General features: G+C 44.0%; 1 protein-coding gene across 2 annotated transcripts in view; it reads left to right on the top strand.

Annotated features, from left to right (window-relative positions):
- USP4 (ubiquitin specific peptidase 4) overlaps positions 1-24453 on the top strand; it is a 49315-nt gene continuing 24862 nt past the window's right edge. For both annotated transcript variants that reach the window (XM_045778393.2, XM_045778394.2), the window contains exons 1-6: positions 1-158; positions 3019-3146; positions 6303-6433; positions 7593-7719; positions 8334-8479; positions 8608-8669. In XM_045778393.2, coding sequence (XP_045634349.1) covers positions 58-158; positions 3019-3146; positions 6303-6433; positions 7593-7719; positions 8334-8479; positions 8608-8669 — 695 coding nt within the window. In that variant the 5' untranslated portion in view covers positions 1-57. The remainder of the gene's footprint in view (positions 159-3018; positions 3147-6302; positions 6434-7592; positions 7720-8333; positions 8480-8607; positions 8670-24453) is intronic.

The following is a 24453-nucleotide window of genomic DNA, read 5'->3' on the forward strand; positions in this document are numbered from 1 at the left end:
CAGCACGCCGTGCGCGAGGCGGATGTCCGGGCCGGCTGGGCCGGGGCCGCGGACGAGATGGCGGAAGGTGGAGGCTGCCGTGAGCGACCGGATGCGGAGACCCAGAAATCCGAGCTCGGGGCCTTGATGAGGACCACGCTCCAACGAGGGGCGCAGTGGTGAGCACCAGACCCGCGTTTCCGCCGCCCAGGCCCAGAGGTCCCTCAGGCCGGACCCCTCTTTCCCGGCTTGGGTAGGGGCCGGGCGGAGGCGGTGTTAGTCACCCTGAGAGGGTGTCCTGAACCCTGCCTCTTAGGAGAGGAACCACAGGTTCTCCTCCGGGAAAGTGTGAGGGTTGTCCTGGCCCATTCGGAGCCCCAGAGGGCGGACCCGGTGGGGCGAGGGCTGCAGGAGGGGGAGAAGGGGAGTGCTTACGGGGACCTCCCGTATGGGAAGAGCCCTTTACCTTCGAGGACTCGCTGTGTGTGACCTTGAGCGAAGGCGACCACACCTCCCAGACCCCGGTGTCTTACTATTAAAGCCAGGGTAGCAGTATTTGGCACCCCCACCTTATGGGTTGAGGAGAAGGTCAGAAGTAGTTACTTTTGTAACTTATAAACTGCCGAACAGATGTCAAGGTCAGAAGTTGAACAAATGTTTGAGAGCCCCAGGTTATTTTGGTAGCAAATGTCAAAAATGATTGTGGCAGCGGTCTCTCGGAGTGGGAAAGGAGGATAGCTTAGAGCCGAGATAAAAAGATTAAAAGTCCAGGGTTTAGAAGAGCAAGTCTGAGGAGGTTTCTTAATAAATTGTTTAGTAGAAGGGACAATACTTCCACTAGTGAAGAGATTCCTGGGTGGTGTTATCATGTGAGAGTAGAGAGCTAAGGCTTAGGCTTTGCATCGAATATGATTGAACATCCATCTTTAAGAAATTGTGGTGGTGTTGATGATGCTACTTAGGGTTACAGAGGAATTGACCAGGGAAGGGAAACATTGGGCTTAGGAGGAGTTCAGATAGGGCTGCACAGCTGGCCAAGCTGTGAGAGGCAGGGCAAGCAGAAGTTATCCTCCATAGGGGTGATATATGAAGAATACTCAGCAGAACCAGAAGGAGGGTGAGATAGACTAAGATCACACATGAAAGTGTTTGGAGGGTGTTGTTCGAGGCGTTTGGAGGGAAAAGAGCATTTTAAAGATTTGGGTGTGTTTATGGATCCTTGTGGGCTCTGGGAAGCTGCCTGATTGCTGAGGTTTGTTTTTTTTATAAAACTTAAAGATTTGGGGTGCCTGGGTGGCTCAGTTGGTTAAGCATCTGCCTTCAGCTCAGGTCATGATCCCGGGGTCTCGGGATCTCTCTCTCCCGCTCTCTCTCTCAAATGAATAGATAGATAAAATCTTAGAAAAAAAAAAAAAGGCAAAAAAACTTAAAGGACTCTCCAGTATAATGGTTGTGCTTTTTTCCCCCACAGAGATTTACTTCTCCTTCTGTCTTAATTGTAAAACAGCATAGTGATACTTTCATTTTTTTATTTTTTCGTAGTGATACTTCAAAAATATAACCAGATCAAATTAATAACTAGAGACTATTATTTGTGTACAGTACCATACCTAGACACTATTATATGTGTATGTGCATACATATATGTGTACACAACACTTTTTTTATTTTTGTATTTATTTGACAGAGCACAAGCAGGGGTAATAGCAGACGGAGAGGGAGAAGCACACTCCCCGCTGAGCAGGGAGCCCGATGCGGGGCTTGATCCCAGGACCCTGGGATCATGACCCGAGCCGAAGGCAGATGCTTAACCATCTGAGCCACCCAGGTGCTCCACACACTATTTTTTTTTTAGCACACATTTTTAAAGTGTCCTCTTTGGTACTCAAAGGAAACCTGAATTGTATGGTGTTATTATCCTGTTTTCAGAAAGAGAATTAATTTAATGCTTTCCATGTAAACCAGTATAACCAAACTGTTCTGGACAAGGATCTCTATAAAGATCATTATGAAATTAATGACTTGGTCATTAGCAAACAAGATTTTACCCATAGGAGGACTTTAGTTAAATAAGCATTTTGAAGCCAATCATTTCCTTTCATTTACTCATTAAAAATTTTTTTTTTCTTCTTAAATAGGCTCCATGCCCAGTGTAGAGCCCAACACCGGACTTAAACTGACAACCCTGAGATCAGTACCTAAGCTGAGACCAAGAGTCAGATGCTTAACTGAGCCACCTAGGCATCCCTCTTTTTTTTTTTTAATTTGAAGATTTTGTTTATTGAGAGTGAGAGTGCATGAGTGGGGGGAGAGGTGGAGGGAGGGGGAGAGAGAGAAAAAAAAAATCTCAAGCAGACTCCATGCTGAGTGAGGAGCTTGACATGGGGCTTGATCTCACGACCCTGAGCTCATGACCTGAGCCAAAATCCAGAGTTGGACACCCAGCCAGCCGAGCCACCCAGGCGCCTGTCTTTTTTGTTGTTTTTTTTTAATAAAGATATTTATTTTTATTTTTTATTTTGAAGATTTTATTTATTCATTTGACTGAGAGAGAGACAGCCAGTGAGAGAGGGAACACAAGCAGGGGGAGTGGGAGAGGGAGAAGCAGGCTCCCAGCGGAGGAGTCCGATGTGGGGCTCGATCCCAGGACTCCGGGATCACGCCCTGAGCCAAAGGCAGACGCCAAACGACTGAGCCACCCAGGCGCCCCTAGATATTTATTTTTAAGTAAGCTCTGTGCCCAACGTGGGGCTTGAATTCATGACCCCGAGATCAAGAGTTGCACACAAACGCCATTGACTGAGCCAGCCAGGCACCTCTATTCATTCTTCAACAGTCATTTCACTTAATGGACTCCTGTCCTGGGCCAGGCTCTCTGTGCCATCTGAGGCCTAGCCCTGCTCTTGTTCTTGAGAATGTGTTTTTGAATGGGGAATGTGTGTTCCCCGGGTGGAAAGATCGTAAAAAAAATTAAAGGAACAACTGCAAAAACTTAGAACCTCAGTTTTTCTGGTATAGTAAATTTTTATCTGTCTCTAGGTATCTTATTGACAGCCGGTGGTTCAAGCAGTGGAAGAAGTATGTGGGTTTCGACAGCTGGGATATGTACAATGTGGGTGAACACAATTTATTTCCTGGCCCAATAGATAACTCCGGACTCTTTTCAGGTATAGTATTCCATTGCTTTTCTAATTGAAATGCCCACCTAGGCAGTGGCCTGAGGCCGTGTTTATCAGTAACATGGACGCTGTGAACCCGACTTTCTTGCTGTGACAGGATAGAAACAAGTGCCCTTGGTTTGCTTCTACAGCAGAAGTCTTTGTAAGACCCTTGGGGAGGAGTGAAGCTACTTTATTTCTTTTTTATTTATTTATTTTTAAAAGATTTTATTTATTTATTTGACAGAGATAGAGACAGCCAGCGAGAGAGGGAACACAAGCAGGGGGAGTGGGAGAGGAAGAAGCAGGCTCATAGCGGAGGAGCCCGATGTGGGGCTCGATCCCATAACGCCGGGATCACGCCCTGAGCCGAAGGCAGACGCTTAACCGCTGTGCCACCCAGGCACCCCGAAGCTACTTTTTTTCTAAACTAACTGCTTCACACAAGAGCATACTTCTAGTGTTTTTTTTTGCCAGTTAGTTTGTTAGAGATGTCAGATTTTAGATTAGCATGTGGAATGGGAAGAGATAGGATATCATTTTGAAATTGCATCTGGAATCTGAAATTTGGGCACCAGAATTTTCTGTGTTACCTTTGCAGTGGAACAAATTGCAGACCTGTCTATATCCATCAAGCATTCTTGTGATGGTTGTTTGTCATAGGAGTGTGTGAGGAGAGGTGGAAGATAGTTACTATCACAGTCAGCTCCCATTGGACGAAGTGATTGAAAAAATGATGCATGACCTCCCAGAGCTGGGCTTGTACCTGTAGATGCATAGATATGACAGTTGACCTTTCCCAGGCTGTGTTCTGTTTAGCTTTAGACTCTCTTGCAAGCAGAATGAGGGTGGTCTGTCGATTGTGTCCAAAATCAGGGCAGTAGGAAGGCAGACCATGTATGAGGCTTGATCTAAGTGCTTAACGCTGACTTGGGTGTTTTTAAAAATGGGCAGTGCTTCAGCTCAGACTTGTTTTAGGAGAGGTCTGAGTGACATCATAATTCCTGTGCTTTGTTTCCTGACGTAGGTCAGATGGTGGCATCACACCATGCGGTTTGGCATAAGGGAACATAGCGGTGTGTTTGCACTTTTCCTCCCCCTGCCCCCCCCCCCTTTTTTTTTTTAAGTAATCTGTAATCCCAGTGTGGGGCTCAAACTCATGACACCGAGATCAGGAGTTGCATGCTCTGCTGACTGAGCCAGCCAGGTGCCCCTCTTTTTTTTTTTTTAAATAGAAGATTTCTTAATGCTTTTAAGAATACTAATGATGAGACTCCTAGGGCTAGAGGGGCTCTGTGAAATCATTTTGCATGACCTTCAGCTAAGGGTAAGCATTTCTTCCATGGTCCCCCAATTTGATGTCACCTGGCTTTTCCTTGAAACCTTTGCTGTGTGCTTGGGAGGTGAGAAGTACATTGTGTTCAGACCCTGCTTGGAACATTGACGGTGCATGAATGGTGATGCTGAAAGCTGTGTGTTCCTTTCCCACATTTAAAGGTTTCTGGCTGCTGCTTGGCACACTGTGTATAGACAGATCTGCGTAGTGCTTAGTGTCAGAGATGAGGAATCGGATCTCCCCAAGTAAGACAAGAAGTGAATAACTTCTGTGAGTTTTACTTTATAAATCAGAGAAGAGTTGAATTTATAAATCAGAAAAATTTAATTTATAATCAGAGAAAAGTGTTAATTTTGGAGGGAAGCTTTTGTCTCAACGGACTGATACCAGTGGGTCATCCTTCTGTTGCTCAACAGAAAAGCCCTGCTCTGTCAGTGTTAATAGTCATGCCAGAGCTGCTGTGGAAAGTGGTTGGCCTATCAATGTGGAGGATCCATCTTTTTTTTTTTTAATTATGGTAAAATACACATAGTAAAATTTATTCTAACCATTTTTAAGTGTATAGTTCAATAGTATTAAGTATATTCACATTGTTTTGCAACCAACCTCCAGAACATTTTCACCTTGCAAACTGAAACCCCCTACCCATTAAACAATAACTCCCAATCTCTTTTCCTCCGAGCCCTTGGCAGCCACCATTCTACTTTCTGTGTCTGAATCTGACTATTCTAGATACCTCATTTAAGTGGAGTTGTTCAGTGTTTGTTTTTCTGTGACTGCTTTATTTTATTTAGTATAATATTCTTGGGTTCATCCTTGCAGCATGGGTCAGAATTTCCTTCCATTTGAAGGCTGAGTAATATTCCACTGTAGGTATATACTCCACCGTATGTCTTCATTCATCCATCTCACCTTGGTATTCCTGTCCTTCACTGCTATTCCTTTCCTCTTCTCCCTGGAAATGAAGAAGGCAGAGGTGGATCAGATCTGAAACTTGCTGTAAGGAAGGGCAGAAGAGCTGATGGGATAGGGTATAAACTGGTTGGGGGAGCATGCGGGTGATGGGAACCCCCAGTCACTTTGTGAATGCTACTTATGGTTTTAGTTTTGGTTTTTAACATGATATACCTCAAGTTACAGATGAGTTGCACCATTGTGGGTACTTTTGCACCCGCTGCGGAATGGGTGTTGATGGGCACAGGGAGGCTCCGTTGGTGGGAGGTGATCAGTCTTCTCTTGGTCCAGTTCCTTGGTCCTCAGTTGAGGGAGTGTGTTTCATGGATGTCCACTTCTGATTCCTGGTCATGTTGCCTGCGTGTGGTGGGTGTGAGGTGGACGTATAGCATGTTAGGGCGTTAAAGACATTTCCCTCCATAAGGGGTTGTCCAGCTGGGTTTTGGCTTGGACTGTGGAAAACTAAGCATACTGAGTGACTCTTAAAGTTAACTTCAGTGATGCGTTTGTTGCTTTCTTAGTAAATCTTCCAGAAGATATTTGACCTCAATAAAGTTTCACTAAGCAGAATATTATGTTAAATATTCATAATTAACAGTTTCATTGTGGAATCTGGAAGCATGTTGAAAATGTAATTTGGAGTTTTTTATTCTCCCTACTCCCATTTCATTATAGAAGAAATGCACATTCCTCTGAGGGCATGGCTGAAGACAGTTGTCAGGTCTGCTCTATGTTATGGCCAGTGACAGCATTTTGGAATTTTGTACGTGTTCCTATAAATAATTTTCTTGTTTCTGAAAAGTACATAAAAATCCTGTAAAACAAATATTTCTGGGGAGAAGAGCAGTGAGTTATGAGCTGTTTTCTTTTTTCAGATCCCGAGAGTCAGACCTTGAAAGAACATTTAATTGATGAATTGGACTATGTGTTGGTCCCAACGGAGGCCTGGAATAAATTACTAAACTGGTATGGCTGTGTAGAAGGCCAGCAGCCCATTGTCAGAAAAGTGAGTACACAGATTGTCGCAGCTGCTGGTCAGTGTCTGCGAGTACTCCCTGGGGACACTGACTGGTGTTGGCTTTCTGGGGTACTGGATGTACCTAAGTGGTTGAATAGAGGTGTTTGAGGCCTTGTTTCTGGTTCTCTTTAGGGAATTGTGGGCGTGAGTGGTGGTGAGTGAGTTGCTCCCCTGAGATGTTACAGTGAGTGGCCTCCAAACATCAGAGCTGCCCAGTGGCTTGGGATGTGTCCAGCAGTGCCATGAGAGCACTTTCTGGAAGGCTTTATGAGAGAAAGTTTACTTGGGGTTAAATGGACATACAGTAATGTACTGCTTCTTGTTTATCTTACAACTTTTCTGAGAACGCTTTTTCCTCTGTGTTTATGAGTCTTTGGCCATACTGTTGAATGTCTCAAAAAGCAGGTGTTTATAAGCCAGAGAAGAATAGCAGGCCATGGGATAGAAACCCAGATTCTTCACCCCTCTGGTAGATGGGACTTACGAGAAGACCATCCACCCTGACTCCCACAGTCATTTGCTTGTCCTACCAGAGGGGAAATCACATGCCTGCTAATAGGTAGACATTGGGTAAATTTCTCACTCTCCCTGGTATATAATTCCCCTTCTCAGAGTAGGAGAGATCTACAGTCCTGAGGCCATGCTTCTAAGAGTCATTGTTTGGGGCCAGAACTACCTTCTTTCTCCAACTGGAAACCTGGGCCCCTGAGAGGGGCTAGGGATTAAAAAGTTGGGGGTGTGCCAGTCTCCTGCAGATGTCCCCTAATGCCCACAGGCCCACAGTATTGCCATATGGTGGGTGTTCTGCTACCACAGGGATTTAGCTGCATTCTCTAGTCCTCCCATTCGACAAACCCTGCAAGGGAGACATCATGATCCCGACTTAGAGATGAACAGTGGCTTCCCTGTTGTGCAGTGTTGTAGCTAGCTCTGGTTCCAGCCGGGTGCTCTTCCTCATGAAAGAAGAAAGATTTTAAACTCTTGGACACATGCTGGTGGCTTTAAAAATCTGTCCTTCTGATCCCCTGATCACTTAGGAAAACTGATTATTGTGTGGATTCTGCCTCTTACCACTGATGAAACCTCTCGTTTCCAAGACTGTCTGGTGTGGAATCACTGCTTCTTCACCTGTGCCTCTTGTTCGCAGGTGGTGGAACATGGCCTGTTTGTCAAGCACTGCAAGGTGGAGGTGTATTTGCTGGAACTGAAGCTCTGTGAAAATAGCGACCCCACCAATGTGCTGAGTTGCCATTTCAGCAAGGCAGACACCATCGGTGAGTAGCTTGGCTGGGGGTTCCTGTGTATCCCAGGGGTGAGTGCAGAGCACTATGGCTGATGGGAGCAAAGCCGGGCACCCACTCCAGAATTGTTACCCACGTAGTCTCAGGTTGTGGTTACCAGTCCTGACCTGGTTCTTGTGGAGAGCTAAGCCTGGGAATCAGGTTTTATAAAACCCTGGGTGTGCTCCCTGACATGAGGTGTTATGGTGATAAAGACGAGGAAACACAGATTCAGAGAGGTCACAGTAATTTGTTAAAACATCTCTGCGAGAAAGTGGCAGTGCTGCTATTTGAAACCACATTTATTTTAACTTCAGAGGTAAGTTTTCTCACCTTTCTGTGTTGCTTGTGTGCTGTAAGTGGTACTCACCTCATCAGAGAAGGAGAACCGTAGGGAAAGTTTCTAGGTATGCGAGTGCAAGAGGATGCCCGTGGAAGACATTTGGCCTTAAGAATCACCACGGAGTTGAGGCCGGTCAGAACTTTCTGTTCAAAGCACTCTGTGACTGACCATCTGAACAGGAAGGAGGATGAGCATTAGCTTGCTACAGCTGTTTTTAGCCTTGTATCTGGAGGAAGTCTTGAGTGATCTTTCTTCCCGTCTCTAGCAACCATCGAAAAGGAGATGCGGAAGCTGTTCAATATCCCTGCTGAGCGTGAAACACGGCTGTGGAACAAATACATGAGCAACACCTATGAGCAGCTGAGCAAGCTAGACAACACTGTCCAGGATGCTGGGCTCTACCAGGGTCAGGTAGGAGGGCTCAGGCCGTGCCCAGCAGGCAGCCCTGCCAGGGTGTGAGGCCAGATATCTTCTGGTTCTGAGCTCATCACCAGTGAGGTGCTTTGCATATTCCTTATTTGGTTTCCCCTTTCACTCAGGTGCTAGTAATTGAGCCCCAAAATGAAGATGGCACATGGCCGAGGCAGACCTTGCAGTCAAAGTAAGTGAACTTTCTTTCCCTTGTAGCTGGGCGTAAAGGTGTAAGAGAGACACTATTTCCTAAGGCATTTACTTGTGCTAAGTAAAATTCTTTGGGGTCAGATGAGGAAACATTCCGTTTCATATCCAGAGTCTGTAATACTGGCCTTTTGGTAAGCAGCATGCTGGGCAGCCTTCTGAGGAAAGCTCTCAAAGTGTGTGAACACAGTGGTGAGGCTGTCCTTCTTGAGAAGGAAGAGAAGGGACCCAGATCCGGGAATGAGCAGCATTCCCAGCAAAAACAAAGAGGCGGCTTTGTTTTTGCCAGGGCTTTTATTTTCTCCACCTGTGATTAGAAGCTTGGCTGGAGAAAAAGAGGGTTCAGGCATGGGGTCCTGTATGACTTAAAGTTTGATCCCACCGCACTTTTTACCCACAGGCCTGTTAGTCATTGTTGCCCTTTTTGCATACTGGGGGGAATATTCTTTTGTTAAACTGGGACTCCAGGCACCTCTCTCTCAGGAGAGGTTTGTGTGTTGTGTGGAATTGTGTGTGTCCTGAGAAGGGGACAGAAGTGATGAGTTTTTCTTACGGTATAAGGTGGGGAAATTGTGTCTGTGTTCTGATAGTTATGGGGATAGTGTTGGTCTTTGCTGTCTTCCTTCAGTCAGGTCTTGGACAGTGACTGTTTGCTAGTGATGGGCTTGTACGTAACTCTATTGAGAATCATGAAAGCTATAGGCTCTCTCTTGAGAAACACGTCAGAATATGCAACATTTTGCCAACAATCTCAACAGTCAGGTTTTACAGATAACTTGAAGCCTAGCCATGGATTCCAGTTTTAGAGACCCTGATCACCAGTTCCTGACAAGATAACATATAGCTGTGGAAGGCAGAATAATGCCCCCTCCATGTCCAACTCCTAATCCCCAGAACCTATGAATATGTTAGGTTACATGGCAAAGTGATTAAGATGTGATTAAGGGTCTTGACATGGGGAGATTATCCTGGATTATCTGGATGGGCCCAGTGTAATCACGGGGTGAACGGGGGAGACAGAGTCAGGGAAGGAGATGTGAGGACGGAAGCAGAGTCTAAGTGATGATACGTGAGAAGGACTTCACTGGGCGACTTTCCAAGATGGTGGAGGAGTAGGAGACCTTAGTTTCATCGGGTCCCGGGAATTCAGCTAGATAGTAATCAACATTCTGAACACCTGCGAACTCAACCAGAGATCTAAGAAAAGAATTGCTGCAATTCTACAAATAGAAAAGTGACCACTTTCTGCAAGGTAGGGGGTGCAGAGAAGTGAATCTAAGGTGATATATGGGAAGGTAAACCAAGAGGGGAGGGAGTCCCTGGCAGCCAGCACCGGAAAGTGATAAAGCAGCTGAGCACAAAATCAGAACTTTCAGAGTCTGCTCTGGGGAGGGACGTCCCTGCCTGAAAGGCGGTCAGGTGGCAGAGAGGGGCAGAATCCTAGATGGGACAGTGTGGTCTCAAGATCCTTGGGGTCCCAGAAAAACCAGGGGTGCCTGAGTGTGGCAGAGTTCCGAGGCATCAGAGTGGGGAAGCTGGCTGCTATCAGTGAGCCCATGAGTGGGCTTTCAGCTCGGTTTTGTCATAAACTGCAGACTGCGGCACGGTTGGGCAAGTGTTCTCCGAGCAGGGGCCTGCCCAGCAAGTGGCAGAACCGTGGCAGGACCCACTCCTCCTCCCCGCCCCCGGGAGGAGTGGTGCGGGAGCGCGCTGCAGAAGCCTGCAGGGTCTGGAGACTGGAAGCGGGGTTGCTTGCCTGAGCTAGAAATGCACAGTCACAGGCCTGGTGAGCACGGAGTGCAGCTGGAGACTTGGAAGACAGGAGTGATTGACTGCTTTTCCATGAGGGCACACTGAGGAGTGGGGCTCCGAGTTCCGCTCCTATTGGGAGGCTGCCATTTTCGTTCTCATCCTCTAAAGCTGAAAGGAAAGCCTTCAGGGAACAAAAGACACATAGAGCAATCTGAAGCCGCTTGCTTAGCCTGGCCCCTGGCAAGGGCAGTGCGACTCCATCCGGGCAAAGACCCTTGAGAATCAGCACAGCAGGCCCCTCCCCCAGAAGATCAGCAAGAACCTCCAGCTAAGACCATGTATACCCATCGTAGAGACCTGCAAAGCTCCAGCACTAGGGGAGAATAGTATATAGAATTCATGGGTTTCTTCCTGATTCTTTAGTCTTTCAATTTTAATTTTATTTCTCTTTTCAACCAATTTCTTATTTTAGTAACTCTTTATATAACTCTTTCTTAATTTTCATTTTTACAGTTACATTCTATCCTTTCATTTTATTTTTGTACATAAAAAAGTTTTTCTTTCTTTACAATTTGGGATGCAGTTTCTTTTAACAAATAGACCAAAATACACCCAGATTCTAGCATATTGCTCTGTTCTGTTCACCTGATTATATTCTTTTTTTTTTTAAGTCTTTTAAAATTTTCACCTCTACAGTTACATTCTATCCTTTCATCATATTTTATTGTATTTTCATATATATGTAAGTTTTTCTTTCTGTATAATTTTGGGATATAGTTTCTTCTAACAGACCAAAATACACCCAGGATATAGTATATTGCTCTGTCCTGCTCACGTGTCTGTCTATACTTTCTTTTTTGTTTGTTTTTGTTTTTGTTTTTTTTTTTCTCTTTTTTCATTTTTGCAGTTACATTCTATCCTTTCATTGTATTTAATTTTATTTTGTACATATATAAGTTTTTCTTTCTTTACAATTTTGGGATCTAGTTTTCTAACAGACTAAAATACACACAAGATCCAGTGTATTTCTCTGTTCTGTTCACCTGTCTGATTATATTCTCTCTCTCTCTTTTTAAAATTTTATTTATTTATTGTTTACTTAATTATTTTTGGTTTTGGGTCACCTCTTCTGATTGGTTTAGTGTATATTTCTCTGGGGCTGTTATTGCCATTTTAGTATTTTGTTCTCTCGTTCATCTATTCTTCTCTGCACAGAATGACAAGACGGAAAAACTCACCTCAAAAAAGAGAACAAGAGGCGGTACTGACTGACAGGGATCTAATCAGTATGGACATAAGTAAGATGTCGGAACTAGAGTTCAGAATAACGATTATAAAGATACTAGCTGGGCTTAAAAAAAGCATAGAAGACTCGAGAGAATCCCTTTCTGGAGAAATAAAAGAACTAAAATCTAACCAAGTCGAAATAAAAAAGGCTATTAATGGGATGCAGTCAAAAATGGAGGCTCTAACTGCTAGGATAAATGAGGCAGAAGACAGAATTAGTGGTATAGGAGACAAAATGATGGACAATAAGGAAGCTAAGAAAAAGAGAGATAAACAACTACTGGACCACCAAGGGAGAAGTCGAGAGAGAAGTGATACCAGAAAGCCACACAATATCAGAATAATTGGGATCCCAGAAGAAGAGGAAAGAGAGAGGGGGGCAGAAGGTATATTGGAGCAAATTATAGCAGAGAACTTCCCTGATTTGGGGAAGGAAGCAGGCATTCAAGTCCAGGAGGCACAGAGAACCCCCCTCAAAATCGATAAAAATAGGTCAACACCTCGACATATAATAGTGAAGCTTGCAAATCTCAGAGACAAAGAGAAAATCCTGAAAGCAGCTCGGGACAAGAGGTTCATAACTTACAAGGGTAGAAACATTAGACTGACAGCAGACCTATCCACAGAGACCTGGCAGGCCAGAAAGGATTGGCATGATATATTTGGGGTGCTAAATAAATAAGAAAAATATGCAGCCAAGAATACTTTATCCAGCAAGGCTGTCATTCAAAATAGGAGAGATAAAAAGCTTCCAGGACAAACAGAAACTAAAAGAATTTACGATCACTGAACCAGCCCTGAAAGAAATATTAAAGGGGGTCCTTTAAGTGAAGAGAGAGCCCAAAAGTAACATAGAACAGAAAGGAACAGAGACAATATACAGAAATAGTGACTACAGGTGGTACAATGGCGCTGAATTCATATCTTTCAATAGTTACTCTGAGTGTAAATGGCTAAATGCCCCAATCAAAAGACACGGGATATCAACTGGATAAAAAAGCAAGACCCATCAATACGCTGTCTGCAAAAGACTCACTTCAGACCGAAAGACACCTCCAGATTGAAAACAAGGGGGTGGAAAACCATTTATCATGCTAATGGACATGAAAAGAAAGCTGGGGTAGTAATACTTAGACAAATTAGATTTATAATTAATAGGTCTATCCAACAAGAAGATGTAACAGTTGTAAATATTTGTTCCCCTAACATGGGAACAGCTAATTATATAAACCAATTAATAACAAAATTAAATAACTACATCGATAATAATACAATGATAGTAGGGGGCTTTAACACCCTACTCACTGCAGTGGATAGATCATCTAAGCAGATCAACAAAGAAACGAGGGCTTCGAATGACACGCTGGACCAGATGGACTTCACAGATATATTCAAAGCATTCCATCCTAAAGCAACAGAATACACATTCTTCTCGAGTGCACATGGAACATTCTCCAGATCACATACTGGGTCACAAATCAGGTCTCAACCAAAAGACTGGGATCACTCCCTGCATATTTTCAGACCACAATGCTTTGAAACTTGAACTCAGTCACAAGAGGAAATTTGGAAAGAACTCAAATACATGGAGGTTAAAGAGCATCCTACTAAAGAATGGATGGGTCAACCAGGAAATTTAAAGAAGAATTTAAAAAATTGATGGAAACAAAAATGAAAACATAACTGTTCAAATCTTTTGGGATGCAGCAAAGGTGGTTGTAGGATGGAAGTATATGGCAATACAAGTGTTTCTCAAGAAATAAGAAAGGTGTCCAATATACAACCTAAACTTACAGCTAAGGGAGTTGGAGAAAGAACAGCAAATAAAGCCTAAATCCAGCAGGAGAAGAGAATCAGTAAAGAGTAGAGCAGAAGTCAACAAAATAAGCGAAAAGAACAGAACAGATGAACAAAGCTAAGAGCTTGTTCTTTGAAAGAATTAATAAGATTGATAAACCCCTGGCCAGACTTTTCAAAAAAGAGAAAAAAAAAAAGAAAAGAGAAAGGATCCAAATAAATAAAATCATGAATGAAAGAGGAGAGATCACAACCAATGCTAAGGGAACATATTATGAGCAACTACAGGCGAACAAATTAGGCAATCTGGAAGGAATGGATGCATTCCTAGAGACGTATAAACTACCAAAACTGAGACAGGAAGAAATAGAACACCTGAACAGACCCATAACCAGCAAGGAAATTGAAGGGGGTAATCAAAAATCTCCCAACAGAGAAGAATCCAGGGCCAGATGGCTTCTCAGGGGAATTCTACCAAACATTTAAAGAAGAAATAATGCCTGTTCTTCTGAAGCTGTTTCAAAAAATAGAAATGGAAGGAAAACTTCCAAACGCTTTGTATGAGGCCAGCATTACTTTGATCCCAAAACCAGGCAAAGACTTCACCCAAAAGGAGAATTACAGACCAATATCCCTGATGAACATGGATGCCAAAATTCTCGCCAAAATACTAGTCAAGAGGATCCAATAGTACATTAAAAGGATTATTCACCACGACCAAGTGGGATTTATTCCTGGGCTTCAGGGATGTTTCAACACCCACAAATTAATCAGCGTGATATACTACATTAATAAAAGAAAGGACAAGAACCATATGATCCTCTCAGATGCAGAAAAAGTACTTGACAAAGTACAGAATCCTTTCTTGATTTAAACTCTTCACAGTGTAGGGATAGAGGGAACATATCTCAATATCATAAAAGCCATCTGTGTAAAGCTCACAGTGAATATCATTCTCAGTAGGGAAAAGTGAGCTTTCTGCTAAGATTGAACACGGCAGGAATGTCCACTGTCACCACTTCTGTTCAACATAGTACCAGTCAACAAAAAGAAAAGTCATCCGAATCAGCAAATAAGAAGTCAAACTCTCACTCTTTGCAGATGACATGATACTGTACCCCAGGATTGCTACAACCCATACAGGAATTCAGCAAAGTAGCAGGATATAAAATCAATGCACAGAAATCAGATGCATTTCTATACACTAAAATGAGACAGAAGAAAAAGAAATTAAGGAGTCGATCCTATTTACAGTTGCACCAAAAACCATAAGATATCTAGGGATTCACCTAACTAAAGAGGGGCATCTGGGTAACTCGGTTAAGCATCTGTCTTCCGCTCACATTATGATCTCAGGGTCCTGGGATCGAGTCCCAGGTTGGGCTCCTTGCTCGGCAGGGAGTCTGCTTCTCCCTCTCTCTCTGCCCATCCCCACTGCTCGTGCTCACTCTGTCTTGAATAAATAAGTCAAATCTTAAAAAAAAAAACAAAAACAACTAACCAAAGAGGCAAAGGATCTGTACTCAGAAAACTATAGAACACTCATGGAAATTGAGGAAAACACAAAGAAATAGAAAAATGTTCCATGGTCATGGATTGGAAGAACAAATATTGTTAAAATGTCTGTGCTGTCTAGAGCAATCTATACATTCAGTGCAATCCCTATCAAAATACCATCAACTTTTTTCACAGAGCTTGAACAAATAATCCTGAAATTTGTATGGAATCAGAAAAGACCCGAAATAGCCAAAGGAAGGTTGGAAAAGAAAACGAAAGCTGGTGGCATCACAAATCTGGACTTCAAGCTATGTTACATAGGTAATCATTAAGACAATATGGTACTGGCACAAAAACAGACACATAGATCAGTGGGACAGAATAGAGAACCCAGAAATAGACCCTCAACTCTATGGTCAGCTAATTTTCAACAAAGCAAGGAAAGAATACCCAATGGAAAAAAGACAGTCTCTTCAACAAATGGTGTTGGAAAATTGGGCAGTCACATGCAGAAGAATGAAACTGGACCATTTCCTTACACCATACACAAAAATAGTCTTAAAATGGATGAAAGACCTAAATGTGAGACAGGAATCCATCAAAAGCCTAGAGGAGAACACGGGTAGCAACCTCTTTGACCTTAGCCACAGCAACTTCTTGCTAGACACGTCTCCAGAGGCAAGGTAAGCAAAGGCAAAAATGAACTATTGGGACTTCATCAAGATAAAAAGCTTTTGCACAGCAAAGGAGACAGTCACCACCACCAAAAGACAACCGACAGAATGGGAGAAGATATTTGCAAATGACATATCAGACAAAGGGCTAGTATTCAAAATCTATAAAGAACTTACCAAACTCAACACCCAAAGGACAAATAATCCAATCAAGAAATGGGCTGAAACATGAACAGACATTTCTCCAAAGAAGACATACAAATGACCAAGAGACACATGAAAAAATGCTCAGCATCAGGGAAATACAAATCAAAACCACAATGAGATACTACCTCATACCAGTCAGAGTGGCTAAAATTAACAAGTCAGGGAATGACTGATGTTGGCGAGGATGCAGGAAAGGGGGACCCTTCTACATTGGTGGTGGGAATGGAAGCTGGTGCAGCCACTCTGGAAAACAGTATGGAGGTTCCTCAAAAAGTTGAAAATAGAGCTACCCTATGACCCAGCAATTGCACTACTGGGTGCAATTACCCCAAAGATAGAAATGTGATCTGAAGGGGCACCTGCACCCCAGTGTTCATAGCATCAGTGTCCACAATAGCCAAACTATGGAAAGACAGATGAATTGAAAAGAAGATGTGGTATATATCCACAGTAGAATATTATGGAGCCATCAAAAATTGAACTCTTGCCATTTGCAACACCGGATGGAACTAGAGGGTATTATGCTAAGCAAAATAAGTCTGAGAAAGACAATTATGTGATCTCACTCATATGTGGAATTTAAGAAACAAAACAGGATCATAGGGGAAGGGAGGGAAAAATAAGACGAAATCAGAGAGGGAGACAAACCATAAAAGACTCTCAATCATAGGAAACAAACTGAGGGTTGCTGGAGGGAAGCGGGTTGGGGGGATGTGGTTACTGTGCGATGGCCATTATGGAGGGCATGTGATGTAATGAGCAGAAAGACTTCACTGGCCATGAGCCAGGGAACGTGGGTTGCCTCTAGAAGTCCGTAGAGCCTCCACAAAGGAACACAGCTCTTTAGCTCAGTGAGAATCATTTTGGATTTCTGACCTGCAAAATTGTTAAGATAATAAATTTGTGTTGTTTTAAGCCAGCAGGTTTTTGGTAATTTGTGACCCCCAGCAATCAGAAGGCTAGCCCAGACTGCTAATTCCCTTCTTGGAACTATAAATGCTACAGAACTGAGAGAAAATAACATAAAAACTGTGAGGAACCCCCAGGGGAGACAGAAGGTGGATTCCAGTCTGGGAGGTAGGGTTGACAACTTGGAGCAGAAGAGGCTGGATGTACTGGCCAAGGGAGACTTACAGTTCTGCCTTTTTCTCTTCCCGGTGCTGCTGCTTCCCATCCCTTCCACACCCTGAGGTCTCAGATTCCAGTGAAGGGAGCTAGCTTTTGGAAAAGCAGTACCTCCTTGAATTTGCCTGACGGTTAGATTCTCCCTGCAAAGTGTATCCAGTGGCCAGTGAGCCCAGAGTGAGATTCCTGAGGTACACTCCCCTCCCCCACTCTCCTAATAGTGCCAGACACTGTTCTAGATATCGAGAATACAGCAATAAAGTTTCTATCCTCAAGGAACAGTAAGTAGGCAAGAACTATCCACGTGTCCAGTGGTTTATAAGTACTGTGGGAAAAAATCAGGGAAGAAAATCAAGTGCTAGGCTTTGGAAAGGGGCAGATTTAAGTAGGGTGATAGGTCCCACTGAGGTGCCATTTGAACATGGTCATAAAGGAGGTGAGAGAATCAGCAGCGAGTGGAGTGCTTAATGAGAATAAGGTGGTGAGGCTGGGGCACCAGCAGCCGTGGAAGTTCTGAGGCAGAAGCAGGCTTTGTTGAAGACTGGCATGAGTTTGTTGGGGCTGGTGCCGGGAGGGCTGGCAGGAGGGCTCGGGGGTCAAGGTGGTAGACCCCCTGGGCCATGTGAGACTCTCAATTCTAGTGGTACCTCTGGGGGAGGTAGGGAGTTCATTGGAGGGGGTGCAGTGAGTGGAGGAATAGCATGGTCTCACCCGGTGAACAGCTCATAGTGAGCCATAACGAAAAGCTGCCGGGTATAGTCGAATGAAAGGAAAATTGGCAGATTGACAGCCTGTGCTAGTGGGGGCACAATTCGTGTTCCCAGCCTCCTGGGAGGTTGGAGTAAGCATAGTGAATATCATCGAGGAAAGGAAGTGGGTACCTGAAACGAAAGTAAGGAGGCATACTTGGGAACAAAGAATTTAGGAGATGGATTGAGTAGCAGAATGGATGTAGCTGAAGACTGATTAGGAGGGATAGAGAGATGAAAGGCGAAGCAAAGTGCCATGGAGGATGGGGGGTAGAAACGTCAACATTTGTGTGATAGGAATCTCAGAAGCAGAGAGGAAATGACAGGAGGAAGGGGAAGAAAATGTTTGAGGTTATAATGACGAAGAGTTTCTCAGAAATCATAAAAGAGGAAAGATCTGAAATTTAAAGAATGCTAAACACGACAAATGGAAGGAAGAAAGCCGACGCCTAGACACACTAGGGTTAAAAACAACAAAGATGTAGAGAAAATTCCAAATCTTTTTGAAATAAAAAGTCTCAAATAAGCAGACTAGTATCAAACTTGTCAGTAGCAACAATGGATCTAAGATACTTTCTCAGCATCAAAATAACTTTAAAAGCAGAATTTTGTATCCTACTAAATTGTTATTTAAATGTAAAGATGAAATATGTTTTTCCTCTAGCATAGCTGTCCTTGGAAGGTTTTCCACACAGAACTCCTGAGTGGGGAAAGTAGTTGTAGAGCCCAGGGGCATGCAGTGGAATCCATAACTTGGGGGAGAGCACACACCTAAGGAAGTGTTGTGTTGGCCAGAAAAGCAAGGGCTTTGGGACTGGAGTGAGCAAGGATTTCTGACGCAAGGCACAACAACGCTACAAACCATGGAGGAGGAAGTAGACAGAGGGGTGACTGTGACTTTTAAGTTAAGAACTTCTGTTCGCCAGAGAGTAAAAAGGCAAGCCACAGGGTGAGAAAAGATACTTGCAATACATATGTCTGACACACTGCTTGCTTATACCCAGAATTTTGAAGAAACTCCTCCCAAGTCAGTAAGAAAAAGTTAGGCAAACACATTAGAAAGGGGGCAAAAAAATCTTTAACTGTTCGTTTACCAAAGAGGATACCGGGATGGCTAGCAAGCACATGGAGAGGTGTTAACCTCTGCAGTCATCCAGGAATGGCCAGTGAAAACCACAACACAGTGCTTCTGCACACCCGCCAGGATGGCTCAGTGAAAAAGATGGACAGTACCAAGTGATGTTGAGGTGTGGAGCACCCTGAATTGTTGGGCCCTGCTGATAGGGCATATAAATTGATGCGGTGATTTTAGGAGATTTGGCAACCCTTATTAGAGGAAGAATTAAGTACATAGTCTGCAACTCAGTGGGCCACTCCTAGGCATACAGCCAACAGAAGTACATCTCATATTCACTTAAAGGTATATTCAGAGATGTTCACGACAGCACTGCTTGTCATAGTCACAAAGTGGAGTTAAACCAGATGTCCACCAAAAATAGAGGGGATAGATACATTGTAATGTATTCACACAGTGAAAGTCAGTAGGGACCCAGCAGTGTTGAGGGTCATGAACAACTTTGAAAAAGAGAAGCCAGACGCAAAGCATGGCGTCCTATGTTCTCTTGATAACAAGTTTAAGAACAGGTAAAACTTAGCTAGGGGGCTCAAGGTCATGGTAGTGGTTAGCTGTGGGAAAAATCATGACTGAAGGGAGCATGAAGAGGACTCCTGGGGTCTAGGGCTGTCCTGATTCTGGGTCAGGTTACGGGTTATGTAGATGTATTCATTTGGTGCAGATTTCTTGATTTTGACTTTCATTATGTATTCTCTGTGTAGTACTTCAATAAAAAGTTGAATACTAAGGAAAAAAGGTGTAAGAAAGCAACCCATATCAATAACAGTCCAGAAGTTAGTTCTGGGTCATCCCACCATGGAAGACAAGTGAGGAAATGGGAGGCAGTGTGGAGCAGAGAGAGATGGGAATGTGCTGTACTCTTTCTCTATGGAGAAATGTAGGTAGTTACAAGTCTAAGTAATTGATGGGGGAAAATAAAAATAGTTATAGGTCCTCATAAGTTAATGGAGTAACTGCCAGAAATGTAAAAATAGAACATATATCTTTGAAATATGCTGTGTTGATTAGGAAAGTTTCGATGGCTATTAAGAAAGATAGATGCTTAAGTCTTTCTAAGAAGAATTTCTGAGGTGGGCAGTCCAGTGCTGGTATCATTAGAAACCCAGCCGCTCTGTCATGTTGTTCTGCTGTGTGCGGCTTCTACTTCAAAGGTGTTTCCCTGTGGGTCTAGGATCCTGGAGTTGCTGTGGTTACACCTGCATTCAAGTGGCAAGGAGGAGGAAGCAGGAGGGACATAGCCCTTCCTTTTAAGGAAATTTCCCAGAAATCAGGCATAAAACATCCTTTTGCCTCTCTTTGGCCAGTGATATGACCATACTGGGCTTCAAGGGAGACAGGAAAATGCCTTTTAGCACGTTTGCAAGGCGTCTGGCTAAAAATTGAGTTTCTTGGAGTGCCTGGGTGGCTCAGTTAGTTAAAAGTCTGCCTTCAGCTCAAGTCTTGATACCAGGGTCCTGGGCTCGAGCCCCGCATCAGTCTCCCTGCTCAGAGGAGGTCTACTTTTCCCTTTCCCTATGCCCCTACCCCTGCTTGTGCGAGTGCGTGCACGCTTGCTCTCTCTCTGTTTCTCTCTCACTCACTCTATCTCCCTCAATTAAGTAAATAATATCTTAAAAAAATAAAAAAATAAAAAATAAAAAAATAAAAATGGGAGTTCTTTTTTTTTTTTTTTAAGATTTTATTTATTTATTCGACAGAGATAGAAAAGAGACAGCCAGCGAGAGAGGGAACACAAGCAGGGGGAGTGGGAGAGGAAGAAGCAGGCTCATAGCAAAGGAGCCTGATGTGGGGCTCGATCCCATAACGCTGGGATCACGCCCTGAGCCGAAGGCAGACGCTTAACCGCTGTGCCACCCAGGTGCCCCAAAATGGGAGTTCTTTAAGGAAAAAGGGGAGAATAGTTTATTGGGAGGTAGAACGGGGGGAAAAAAAACCCACAAACCCTCTTTTTCTTTTCTACCAGTACTTCTTGCCACCCACCACGTGTAGGTTTTTCCCACACCATCCAGTTCTCTGACACCTGCTGGGTGTGCACAATTTCACTCAATTCTGGCGCCATCTACCTGGAAGTAGCATCAGATCCCACAGGTTAAGGGCTCAGTCCCATCAGACTGGCCCACTTTAATCCCAGTTCCAAGTCCACATTGTTACCTGTGCTTAGGATGACTGCCAATTAATCAGAAATTCCTGTGATTCCTTTGACCCCTCCTTGACTTGATAATTTGCTAGAACAATTCACAGAACTCAGGAAAACAGTTTACTTGCTAGATGTCCAGTTTGTCAAGAAAAGCTGTAACTCAGGAACAGTGAGATGGGAGAGGTACAAGGTGTGGGTATAGGAAAGGGGTGAGGAGCTGCCCTCAGTCATTCCACCCTTCTGCCATCTCCATGTTTTCACCAACCCGGAAGTTCTCCAAAAATCCCATACTTCAGGGATTTTTGTGCAGGTCTCAGTAAGCATGATTGATTAAATCATTTAGCCACTGGTAACTGAACTCGGATTTCCAGCCCTTCTCCCCTCCCCGGGGGCTGGGGGTGGGCAGCTGCAAGTTCCAACCCTCTAATCACGTGGTTAGTTCTTTTGGCTAGCCTCATCCTTTGTGACTTTCCAAAAGTCATTAACATTAAACTGAGGTGGTTGAAAGGGATGTGTTGGAACTGAGACCTTTCACTTTGATCACTTTGAAGCTATTTCAGGAACCAAGGACAACAATGCAAGTATAACAAAAGATGCTCCCATCACTCATCACTGAGGAAATTACTGAGGGACTGTGTACCAGGAATTTTGGACAAGACCAAAGTGCATATTTCTTACTATTTTTTAAAAATACATATTTCTTACTATAAATCACAGTACCCTAGGAGACAAGTAGGAAACTGCCATACCTAAGAAAGGAAATAGAGAGCAAGAAGTAAAAAAGAACAACTGAAAAGTTGATAATTAGAAAACATGAGATAAGGAGGCGGAATTAAGGGCAGCTTGAGTAGTGATTAGAATAATATAAATGGGTTAAACTCATCAGAACTCTCAGATCAGATTTTATTTTCTTTTTTTTTTTTTTTAAGATTTTGTTTATTTATTTGAAGGTTTTATTTATTTAAGAGAGAGAGCATGAGTGGGGGTGGGGGGTGGAGGTGAGGGAGAAGCATGCTTCCTGCTGAGCAGGGAGCCTGATATGGGGAGTCGATCACCAGACTCTGGGATCATGACCTGAGCCAAAGGCAGACGCTTAACTGACTGAGCCACCCAGGAACCCCAAGATTTTATTTATTCATGAGAGAGCATAAGCAGGGGGAGGGGCAGAGGGAGAGGGAGAAGCAGGCTCCCCGTTGAGCAGGGAGTCTGAAGCTCAACTTGATCCCAGGACCCGGGGATCATGACCTGACTCGAAGGCAGACACTTAACCAACTGAGCCACCCAGGCACCCCTTTTCATTGGATTTTCTTTAAAAAACAAAACAAAACAAAAAAAAAACAGCTATGTTTAGTAATGCATCATCTGTCAAGCAGACACAGGTTAACCTTGAGGGGGTGATAAAATTCCACAAGTGAATTTGTCATCCAGGGGGAAGTCATTGATTGGCCTAACCCTTTTTTTTTTTTTTTAAACCGGGCTATAGAGTCCGTTTTACATGTGTTGTGGCAAGAGAACAGCATAAATTGTTTCTGTTCAGTTCTTTTATTAGTGAGGGCCACCTTGTTAATTCTGAACATTTTTTTTTTAAGATTTTATTTGTTTATGAGAGAGAGAGACAGCCAGCGAGAGAGGGAACACAAGCAGAGGGAGCGGGAGAGGAAGAAGCAGGCTCCCATCAGAGGAGCCTGATGTGGGCTTCGATCCCAGAATGCTGGGACCACACCCGGAGCCGAAGGCAGACGCTTAATGACTGAGCCACACAGGCGCCCCAATTCTGAACATTTTAAGACAGTTTTCTCTTCCTTGTGGATTGCTCCAACCTTTGCATTCGTGCTTCCAAGGTTTTCTGTAGAGCAGGCCTCACTTCTCTCTCCCTCTTCTTCTTTCTAACCTGATAACTCCCTCTGATTTTACTTGCCTGAGGTCTCTAAGGCCTGGTTAGCTCTGCACCATGGCCCCCTTTTGAGGCTGCCTGTCCAGAGAGAGAGGAGGGCAGTGTTCCTGAAGTGGAGATGTGGGTGCATGCAGATGAGTGTTAACAGCATTGCTGTGGGGAGAGCATAGCTTAGGATGTTGTGAAGGCAGTGAGGATTCCAGTAAGAGTTGTGTTACCTTTTTTTTTTTTTAAGATTATCTTTCGTTCTTTCCCTAAGATTTTATTTATTTATTTGACAGAGAGACAGCCAGCGAGAGAGGGAACACAGGCAGGGGGAGTGGGAGAGGAAGCAGGCTCCCAGCGGAGGAGCCTGATGTGGGGCTCGATCCCAGGACTCTGGGATCACACCCTGAGCTGAAGGCAGATGCTTAACGACTGAGCCACCCAGGTGCCCCAAGATTTTATTTTTAAGTAATCTCTACACCCAGTGTGGGGCTCAAACTCACAACCCTGAGATCAAAGTTGCCTACTCTACCACTGAGCCAGCCAGGCCCCCGAGTTCATTGTTATCTTAATGATAATGCCAGGTGCTGGACTCTGGTTACTTGAGGTCATCCCTAAAGGCTGGGCTCATTTGCAGAGCAGCTTTCAGCCTAGAGAACATCTGAGAAGCATGCAGAGGTCAGTAGAGCAAGGAGGGCAGGCATGAGTGTGTTACAGGGCTTCAGTCATGGGCTCAGGGTATGTTCTAGTTGTGGTTGGTAAGGACTGGATATGCCTAGAAGCAGGAAATATCTGGGTAGAAAGCTACTGAGAGACCAGAGGCTTGACCAGAGTGTCTTTTAAAGGAGCAGAGGAATCTTTCTTTGGAGTTGTAGCCTCTGTTTTCAGAGTATTTGTGGCATGAGACCCAGTGAGGTCTTGCCTCACTTAATATGTACCCTTGAGCATAAGGCGTTTCCCACCAGTTGCCTGTTAATCAGCCTGCAGTGCCCCAGAATGTGCCCTAAAGCTGCCTGATGACAAGTGACAAGTGCCCAGGCATCTCCCAGATAGTCACTTTTCTGCACAGAGGTCTTGCTTTTTATCTGTCAAGGGTGGAGTTTAAGAAAAACTTTGACTTGTGGTGTATAAGTGGCTCAGTTGGTTAAGTGTCTGACTCAGTTTCAGCATGATCTCAGGGTCATGAGATCAAGACACCTCCTCCCTCCACCGCCTCAGTGCAGAGTCTGCTTGTCCCTCTCCCTCCCCCCTGCACCTCTCTCCACCATCTTGCCTTTCTCACTCTCTGAAATAAATAAATGTTTTTAAAGAAGGAAAACTTTATCCTTTTTTTTTTTTTAAGATTTTATTTATTTATTTGACAGAGAGACAGTGAGAAAGGGAACACAAGGAGGGGGAGTGGGAGAGGGAGAGGGAGAAGCAGGCTTCCCGCTCCCCCCGGGGTCATGACCTGAGCCGAAGGCAGATACTTAACAACTGAGCCACCCAGGCACCTCGAAAAGTTTGTCTTAAGTAAATTTTCAAGCAT

This window comes from Ursus americanus, chromosome 14 (assembly GCF_024610735.1).
Source record: "Ursus americanus isolate L20-20 chromosome 14, mUrsAme1.1.p, whole genome shotgun sequence".
Classification (NCBI taxonomy): Eukaryota; Metazoa; Chordata; class Mammalia; order Carnivora; family Ursidae; genus Ursus; species Ursus americanus.